At 47.6% G+C, this 10,000-nt stretch overlaps 2 protein-coding genes across 7 annotated transcripts in view; one reads left to right on the top strand and one right to left on the bottom strand.

Moving 5' to 3' along the window:
- The window catches only part of si:dkey-97a13.12 (jouberin), a 10,798-nt gene extending 6,042 nt beyond the window's left edge, over positions 1-4,756 (top strand). For both annotated transcript variants that reach the window (XM_036005405.1, XM_031308562.2), the window contains exons 4-5: positions 2,460-2,596; positions 4,539-4,756. In XM_036005405.1, the coding sequence (XP_035861298.1) occupies positions 2,460-2,596; positions 4,539-4,746 (345 nt within the window). In that variant the 3' untranslated portion in view covers positions 4,747-4,756. The remainder of the gene's footprint in view (positions 1-2,459; positions 2,597-4,538) is intronic.
- A 4,130-nt stretch (positions 4,757-8,886) lies between these two features.
- Positions 8,887-10,000, bottom strand: part of LOC116056356 (myb-related protein A-like) — a 32,587-nt gene continuing 31,473 nt past the window's right edge. For all 5 annotated transcript variants that reach the window (XM_031308538.2, XM_031308536.2, XM_031308532.2 and 2 more), the window contains one exon: positions 8,887-9,446. The gene's annotated coding sequence lies outside the window, so the exon portion shown is untranslated. The remainder of the gene's footprint in view (positions 9,447-10,000) is intronic.

Below are 10,000 nucleotides of genomic sequence, written 5' to 3'. Positions count from 1 at the left end.
CCATCAGCTGTGTGCTTGGCCATCAGCTGTGTGCTTGGCCATCAAGTGGTATCGTGGTGGAAGTTTTCTTTGCAGCAGGTGTAGAGGTTTTGGAAAGAAAATAGAATTGTGAAACAAAAATAAAGTATAAAGTATATTTGCAAATATAGGAGGAACACATTTCACAGAAGGCACGCAGCACAGGTGTGGAAAGGCTCTTTGAAATACGTGAACAGAAGCACAGAGCTTATATACACAAGGTTAAAAGGGAGTGATCTCCGCACATGGTCTGAGTTTAAGATCTAAGTCTGAACTAGGGCTGAACGATTTTTGAAAATAATCTAATTGTGATTTTTTTCCCCAAATATTGCGATTCGATAATTTTTTTAAGCTCTTTGTCTTCTGTGTTATTCAACAAAGAATACTAATATAATAATTTATAGTATGAACACACAATTACACACTAGACAGTTAAATAAGTAAAAATATAGTATATATAGTATATATCTATATATACACACACACACACCAGTGTATTTTTTACAGTGCCCAGAGAGGAGCTGCCTCCAGCCCCTCCCCCTCGTGAAGTTGCGTGCTGCCGTGTGTACTTGTTCAGAGAGGCTATCGTTACGTTAGCATGTTGCTGGTGTTTTTGTTCAGAGAGGCTATCGTTGCGTTAGCTAGTTGCTGGTGTTCTTGTTCAGAGAGGCTACCGTTATGTTAGCTAGTTGCTGGTGTTCTTGTTCAGAGAGGCTACCGTTATGTTAGCTAGTTGCTGGTGTTCTTGTTCAGAGAGGCTATCGTTACGTTAGCTAGTTGCTGGTGTTCTTGTTCAGAGAGGCTATCGTTGCGTTAGCTAGTTGCTGGTGTTCTTGTTCAGAGAGGCTATCGTTACGTTAGCTAGTTGCTGGTGTTCTTGTTCAGAGAGGCTATCGTTACGTTAGCTAGTTGCTGGTGTTCTTGTTCAGAGAGGCTACCGTTACGTTAGCTAGTTGCTGGTGTTCTTGTTCAGAGAGGCTATCGTTGCGTTAGCTAGTTGCTGGTGTTCTTGTTCAGAGAGGCTACCGTTATGTTAGCTAGTTGCTGGTGTTCTTGTTCAGAGAGGCTATCGTTACGTTAGCTAGTTGCTGGTGTTCTTGTTCAGAGAGGCTATCGTTGCGTTAGCTAGTTGCTGGTGTTCTTGTTCAGAGAGGCTATCGTTACGTTAGCTAGTTGCTGGTGTTCTTGTTCAGAGAGGCTATCGTTACGTTAGCTAGTTGCTGGTGTTCTTGTTCAGAGAGGCTACCGTTACGTTAGCTAGTTGCTGGTGTTCTTGTTCAGAGAGGCTATCGTTGCGTTAGCTAGTTGCTGGTGTTCTTGTTCAGAGAGGCTACCGTTACGTTAGCTAGTTGCTGGTGTTCTTGTTCAGAGAGGCTATCGTTACGTTAGCTAGTTGCTGGTGTTCTTGTTCAGAGAGGCTATCGTTGCGTTAGCTAGTTGCTGGTGTTCTTGTTCAGAGAGGCTATCGTTACGTTAGCTAGTTGCTGGTGTTCTTGTTCAGAGAGGCTATCGTTACGTTAGCTAGTTGCTGGTGTTCTTGTTCAGAGAGGCTACCGTCACGTTAGCTAGTTGCTGGTGTTCTTGTTCAGAGAGGCTATCGTTGCGTTAGCTAGTTGCTGGTGTTCTTGTTCAGAGAGGCTATCGTTGCGTTAGCTAGTTGCTGGTGTTCTTGTTCAGAGAGGCTATCGTTACGTTAGCTAGTTGCTGGTGTTCTTGTTCAGAGAGGCTATCGTTACGTTAGCTAGTTGCTGGTGTTCTTGTTCAGAGAGGCTACCGTTACGTTAGCTAGTTGCTGGTGTTCTTGTTCAGAGAGGCTATCGTTGCGTTAGCTAGTTGCTGGTGTTCTTGTTCAGAGAGGCTACCGTTATGTTAGCTAGTTGCTGGTGTTCTTGTTCAGAGAGGCTATCGTTACGTTAGCTAGTTGCTGGTGTTCTTGTTCAGAGAGGCTATCGTTGCGTTAGCTAGTTGCTGGTGTTCTTGTTCAGAGAGGCTATCGTTACGTTAGCTAGTTGCTGGTGTTCTTGTTCAGAGAGGCTATCGTTACGTTAGCTAGTTGCTGGTGTTCTTGTTCAGAGAGGCTACCGTTACGTTAGCTAGTTGCTGGTGTTCTTGTTCAGAGAGGCTATCGTTGCGTTAGCTAGTTGCTGGTGTTCTTGTTCAGAGAGGCTATCGTTGCGTTAGCTAGTTGCTGGTGTTCTTGCCGTGGGATTAACTGTGCTAATAAAACTGTTGAAACCCCGCGGCCACGCTGCTGTGAAAGCTCCCCGAACGTCATTTATCAGAGTCTGGTTGTTACCCCTCTCAGTGGCAGATCCTCCACTCCATATCTTTTAATAACGTTAATAACGCGTTTAACTGACAGCACTAGAAAAAAGTATAAAAGATGTATTTTTTTAAAAAAAATGAAAAGAATTCACAAGTTTTCACACGTTGAGTTGCAGGAGAGACGGAGTTGCAGCGCCTTCACCGGGCCGCACGCCGCCGGATGTAACCCGTCCAGAGCCACGCCCACGCTGGCGAGGAGGGGGTCGGTACCGGTCACCGTGACGACAGCAGGCGCCCCCTGTGGCTGCACCAGGTAACTTCATTTAAAGAGACAACTTTATATATAAATCACCTGGTGACAATCTGAGGAATCTTCAAACGAATGAAAACAAAAAACAAAATGAATATTTTAGATGAAACAAGTTGGGGCCAAAAACACAGACGGGGGAACGGAGTACGTCACTATAGATCGCATCCCTGTCCCGTCACTATAGGTCGCATCCCTGTCCCGTCACTATAGGTCACATCCCTGTCCCGTCACTATAGGTCACATCCCTGTCCCGTCACTATAGGTCACACCCCTGTCCCGTCACTATAGGTCACATCCCTGTCCCGTCACTATAGGTCACATCCCTGTCCCGTCACTATAGGTCACATCCCTGTCCCGTCACTATAGGTCACATCCCTGTCCCGTCACTATAGGTCACATCCCTGTCCCGTCACTATAGGTCACACCCCTGTCCCGTCACTATAGGTCACATCCCTGTCCCGTCACTATAGGTCACATCCCTGTCCCGTCACTATAGGTCACACCCCTGTCCCGTCACTATAGGTCACATCCCTGTCCCGTCACTATAGGTCACACCCCTGTCCCGTCACTATAGGTCACATCCCTGTCCCGTCACTATAGGTCACATCCCTGTCCCGTCACTATAGGTCACACCCCTGTCCCGTCACTATAGGTCACACCCCTGTCCCGTCACTATAGGTCGCATCCCTGTCCCGTCACTATAGGTCACATCCCTGTCCCGTCACTATAGGTCACATCCCTGTCCCGTCACTATAGGTCACATCCCTGTCCCGTCACTATAGGTCACACCCCTGTCCCGTCACTATAGGTCACACCCCTGTCCCGTCACTATAGGTCACATCCCTGTCCCGTCACTATAGGTCACACCCCTGTCCCGTCACTATAGGTCACATCCCTGTCCCGTCACTATAGGTCACACCCCTGTCCCGTCACTATAGGTCACATCCCTGTCCCGTCACTATAGGTCACATCCCTGTCCCGTCACTATAGGTCACACCCCTGTCCCGTCACTATAGGTCACACCCCTGTCCCGTCACTATAGGTCACATCCCTGTCCCGTCACTATAGGTCACACCCCTGTCCCGTCACTATAGGTCGCATCCCTGTCCCGTCACTATAGGTCGCATCCCTGTCCCGTCACTATAGGTCGCATCCCTGTCCCGTCACTATAGGTCGCATCCCTGTCCCGTCACTATAGGTCACATCCCTGTCCCGTCACTATAGGTCGCATCCCTGTCCCGTCACTATAGGTCGCATCCCTGTCCCATCACTATAGGTCACATCCCTGTCCCGTCACTATAGGTCGCATCCCTGTCCCGTCACTATAGGTCGCATCCCTGTCCCATCACTATAGGTCGCATCCCTGTCCCGTCACTATAGGTCGCATCCCTGTCCCATCACTATAGGTCACATCCCTGTCCCGTCACTATAGGTCGCATCCCCGTCCCGTCACTATAGGTCGCATCCCTGTCCCGTCACTATAGGTCACATCCCTGTCCCGTCACTATAGGTCACATCCCTGTCCCGTCACTATAGGTCGCATCCCTGTCCCGTCACTATAGGTCACATCCCTGTCCCGTCACTATAGGTCACATCCCTGTCCCGTCACTATAGATCGCATCCCTGTCCCGTCACTATAGGTCGCATCCCTGTCCCGTCACTATAGGTCGCATCCCTGTCCCGTCACTATAGGTCACATCCCTGTCCCGTCACTATAGGTCGCATCCCTGTCCCGTCACTATAGATCGCATCCCTGTCCCGTCACTATGGGTCGCATCCCTGTCCCGTCACTATAGGTCACATCCCTGTCCCGTCACTATAGGTCACATCCCTGTCCCGTCACTATAGGTCACATCCCTGTCCCGTCACTATAGGTCACATCCCTGTTGTTTACGCTGTATGTCCGTCACTATAGGTCACATCCCTGTTGTTTATTTCCCCGCAGCGGTCGCAGCACTCCGAAGCTGCTGAGGAAGAACAGCATCCTGCGGCCGCTGGGACTCGATGGGCCCCCGGCAGTGGCTCCACCTCCCCGCTCCCCCAGCCTCCTCCGCCGCGTCCTGGCTAAGTCCCGCAGGAAGAGCTGCCCCCATCTCCCCCACCCCCCTCACCCGGAACACGGCTCCGCCAACACCGCCTTCCTGCCGGACTAGACTTAAGACCGCAGCTCCGCAGCGGGTCCCCTCTGCAGCGACTCGCATAGTATAGCATAAAGGCTCTCCTGCACACTGGCTGAGTGGCGAGAGCGTGTCGGCTGAGTGGCGTGAGCGTGACGGCTGAGTGGCGTGAGCGTGACGGCTGAGTGGCGTGAGCGTGTCTGCTGAGTGGCGTGAGCGTGTCTGCTGAGTGGCGTGAGCGTGACGGCTGAGTGGCGTGAGCGTGACGGCTGAGTGGCGTGAGCGTGTCGGCTGAGTGGCGTGAGCGTGACGGCTGAGTGGCGTGAGCGTGACGGCTGAGTGGCGTGAGCGTGTCTGCTGAGTGGCGTGAGCGTGTCTGCTGAGTGGCGTGAGCGTGACGGCTGAGTGGCGTGAGCGTGTCAACTGAGTGGCGTGAGCGTGTCAGCTGAGTGGCGTGAGCGTGTCTGCTGAGTGGCGTGAGCGTGACGGCTGAGTGGCGTGAGCGTGACGGCTGAGTGGCGTGAGCGTGACGGCTGAGTGGCGTGAGCGTGTCAACTGAGTGGCGTGAGCGTGTCAACTGAGTGGCGTGAGCGTGTCGGCTGAGTGGCGTGAGCGTGTCGGCTGAGTGGCGTGAGCGTGTCTGCTGAGTGGCGTGAGCGTGTCAGCTGAGTGGCGTGAGCGTGTCTGCTGAGTGGCGTGAGCGTGTCTGCTGAGTGGCGTGAGCGTGTCTGCTGCGTGGCGTGAGCGTGTCGGCTGCGTGGCGTGTCCACTTATATTTCTGCTCCCATGTTAACAGGTTAGAGCGTGCACACTGCCTGCGTGATACGCACGTCTCAGAAGCGGCTTGAGCCACGCATGCTAGAAATAGGACTGATGTCTATTTTTCACGCGACACGCCAGCGTGTTGGAAGCGTTTCCAGGCAACATAGAATAGGAAAAGATGTTTATATGTCATTTAGACACAAATACATTTAATAAATGACATGTTGATGATTGAAAGTCTCGAGGTTTTGACATAAATGCAGATATGAATGTAAAGAACACGCTATTATTTCATTTTATCAATGGGAAACATCCATGTGTCCAGACAAGGCTAGCAGCAACAGCAGCAGCGCCGCGTCAGACACCTTTCTGGTGTAAAGACATAGAAAACGCCACGCAGCCGCCACGCAACAGAAACGCCACAATCACGCCATGCAGCCAGTGTGTAGGAGGCCTTAGATCTGAGAAAAGTCTTTTAGTTTCATTCATTCTGCACCTAACCCTAGCCTGGGAAAACTCTGGCGAACTTTTGGCAAATTTGAGATTTTCTCTGCAAGTCTGTCTGGCCAAGAGCCCATTCAAGCCCATTTCCAATGTCTCCAAATCGAGGCACCAATCACAACCGTTGAGGCGGGCTTTACACCAATCACAACCGTTGAGGCGGGCTTTACACCAATCACAACCGTTGGGGCGGGCTTTACACCAATCACAACCGTTGAGGCGGGCTTTACACCAATCACAACTGTTGAGGCGGGCTCTACACCAATCACAACCGTTGAGGCGGGCTTTACACCAATCACAACCATTGAGGCGGGCTTTACACCAATCACAACCGTTGCTTTACACGATGACGATAGCTCACCGGGCTCTGCGACATGCTCGCTGGTTTTCCGTCGCTCTGCATACATCATCTCCGTCATCGCTCTGATTGGTTGAAGGACTATCCATTTGCGCCCAGAGGCATTTGAGCGGCGTCCGTTGGTGACGCCCCTTTGGAAATGGGCTGTGAATGAAGCTTCCCCAGACCCCCTCTCAACAGGCTACCTAAACCTCATAATGGCGGGAATGGCAGATTTTTATTAAAATCTAAAATGTGTAACACGGTGAAATGTGTGAGAAAAAAACGGTTACCTGAGAGATTGTCAAAACTGGCGAAAACGGAACGAAATCTGACTAAACACTGGCTGAAAACGGAACGAAATCTGGCCGAAAACGGAATGAAAACTGACCGAAAACGGAACGGAAAATGACCAAACACTGGCTGAAAACGGAACGGAAAATGGCCGAAAACGGAACAAAATCTGGCCGAAAATGGAACGAAAACTGGCCGACAAACTAGGGTTGGGTACCGACGCAACCGGTAGGAACCAGACCGGATTACAACGCAGATTTCGGTTCCTCATTTCGGTTCCGGTACTATTGTAAATATTAGAAATTTTTTTCAAAAATTGAAAAAGTGTAAACATCAATTCAACATATTATTAGCATATAAATCCCCACTGCTTACAGGCCCATAGGGAAGGAAGTCACTCAGGCCATTCATAGATGTGGGCCACATGTCATGCCAGCAGGTATTAGGCTAGTTATTAGCTTAGCATTCAACGCAAAAAATGTATGTATAAAGCAGGGTGTCAAACTCAAGGCCCGAGGACCAAATCCGGCCCCTCGCAGGTTTTGATCCGACCCGCATTTCAATTTAGGTTCTCAATAAATTTAGGCCCACCTAGTTTTTGTTGCTTTTTCCAAAGTTTTTGGTGCTTTTTTCTGCATTTTTGATGCCTTTTCCGGTGGTTTATGCGCTTTTTAAAAAATGAATTAGGGACTTTGTTTTAACGATTTTGCCACTTTACTCAATGTTTTACTACTTTTTCGGAAGTGTTTGGCACTTTCTGACGTTTTTGTCACTTTTTCAGACAATTTTACCGCTTTTTTTCGGCCTTTTTACAATTTTTTTGGCATTTTTTTCAACGTATTTGTCGCTGGCTGAGGAACTTTTTTGCTGAACTTTTTTGGGGCTTTATGAGGCCCAAAATGTAAGTGAGAAGACTACAGTAGTAGTCAAAATATTTGACTTTTTCTCTTAAATAAACACGTCAATAATCGCTACATGTCCGGCCCTCGATGTGATTCTCATTTTCCAGTGTGGCACTCTGGGAAACTGAGTTTGACGCCCCTGGTATAAAGGGTTTAGTCCGCCCTACAAATTATTGTAGGCCCAGTTTAATATGCAACTTCATTTTATACACTATATGTAGTACGGGGTCCCTGCTATATGTCCCTTTCAGGCAAGGGGTCCTTGGCTTAAAAAAGTTGAAGACCTCTGCTGTAGTCTACCGTTAGCTAGCTACCGTACATGTAGGCTACTTTTAAAATGCCATATTTTCCCTCTGGGCTCACCAAAACGCACGTAAAAACATTAACCATTCACTGCACGTGATCGCTAGTAAACATATATTACACCTTTTTCAGTTTTTCAAGAATCGGTTTAGGAATCGTACAAATCCAAACGGTACCCAACCCTACCGAAAACTGAATGCAGGAAAACCCCGAGATCTTTTAGTCCGAAAACAAAAAGCAGATTTTTATTAAAATGTTAAATGTGTAACACGGTGAAATGTGTGAGAAAATCAAACGGTTACCTGGGAGATTGTCTACGGCAAATCAGACAGAGAGTCGTGTTCAGTCTCTGGGTTTTATTGCACATCTGGAACAATGTTAATAAAGTTTTATGTACGAAAACAATTTGAATGAAAGAATACAAACATGTCGACTGTGTACAGAAGATTTCATTCAAACATTAAAAACTATGAATTACAATCAACTTTCTATGAACTTTGTGAGTTTTTTTTTTGGCTTAAAGGACCACGCAGACTTATTGGGACTTTGTCTTATTCCCCATATCGCCGGTTACCTCCAGGATCTGTGCTAAGCTAGGCTACATGGAGCCAGTTACCTCCAGGATCTGTGCTAAGCTAGGCTAGATGGAGCCGGTTACCTCCAGGATCTGTGCTAAGCTAGGCTAGATGGAGCCGGTTACCTCCAGGATCTGTGCTAAGCTAGGCTAGATGGAGCCAGTTACCTCCAGGATCTGTGCTAAGCTAGGCTAGATGGAGCCGGTTACCTCCAGGATCTGTGCTAAGCTAGGCTAGATGGAGCCAGTTACCTCCAGGATCTGTGCTAAGCTAGGCTAGATGGAGCCAGTTACCTCCAGGATCTGTGCTAAGCTAGGCTAGATGGAGCCGGTTACCTCCAGGATCTGTGCTAAGCTAGGCTAGATGGAGCCGGTTACCTCCAGGATCTGTGCTAAGCTAGGCTAGATGGAGCCGGTTACCTCCAGGATCTGTGCTAAGCTAGGCTAGATGGATCTGTGCTAAGCTAGGCTAGATGGAGATGAGAAGGGTATGTATGGACTTATCTAACTCTGGGGGATACGGGGAATAAGACAAAGTCCCAATAAGTCGGCGTGGTCCTTTAAAATGAGTTTGCGTTACGTTCAGTTTTGATCCAAAGTGCAAACATTTAGTTTTAAATATAAAGTGTCTTTGTGTCAAAAACAAAAAAGCATTTTCAGTGTTTGAGATTTCAAGAAATAAATACATGAATACAATAAATAAGTTAATATGTATATAGTATTTACAAATCATTTAAAAATGTAAAAATCCACATCTTCTTTTTCAGTAAAACTACCAGAAACGGTTAAAAACTTTGTTAAAAATTATAAAAATATGTTGTCATTTTTTTTGTTAAAATACAGTTTCATAAAAACCAAATGTTTGACATGTAAACTGCTAAATAAATCAATAAGACATCGACCGGTTGGAGGCGATGGAGACTCTGTGAAGCCGTTAAAACGCTGACTCATGATTCACAGGGTGACTCAGCAGAACACGGAGCTTTCTGAAGCTAACAATAGTTTAATATTTCATAAATATAAGGGGTCACAGCGGCATCTCGCGGACAGCTGACTGAAGAACCTGCCGGAGAAAAAGCGTCACAAACACAGACGAGTATTAATCTGTCCCAAAATATCAGAGAGTAATAACTGAAACATCAGTCTGGGAAACCCAGGGCCCCAAATTTACTTTGTCACTCAGTTAGCGGGTAGGAAAATAAAGAATCTTTTTTACCGGACAAAATATTAAATTGTGGCTATTTTTCTGTGCCGTCACAAAATGTCCACATACTGGCTAATTATTAGTGGTGGCTGGCGTTCCAAAACTGACTGAATACTGGCCAAAAACTAGCCGAAAACTGGCCAAAAACTGGCCGAAAACTTACTGAAAACTGACCGAAAACTGGCCGAAAACAGACTGAAAACAGACTGAAAACTGACCGAAAACTGGCCAAAAACTGACCAAAAACTGACTGAAAACTGACCAAAAACTGGCCGAAAACTGAACGAAAACTGACCGAAAACTGGCCGAAAACTGACCAAAAACTGACCAAAAACTGACCAAAAACTGACCGAAAACTGGCCAAAAACTGACCAAAAACTGACTGAAAACTGACCAAAAACTGACCAAAAACT

The sequence above is a fragment of the Sander lucioperca genome, chromosome 9, assembly GCF_008315115.2.
Source record: "Sander lucioperca isolate FBNREF2018 chromosome 9, SLUC_FBN_1.2, whole genome shotgun sequence".
Lineage (NCBI taxonomy): Eukaryota > Metazoa > Chordata > Actinopteri > Perciformes > Percidae > Sander > Sander lucioperca.
This window is presented reverse-complemented; position numbering and strand designations above follow the sequence as displayed.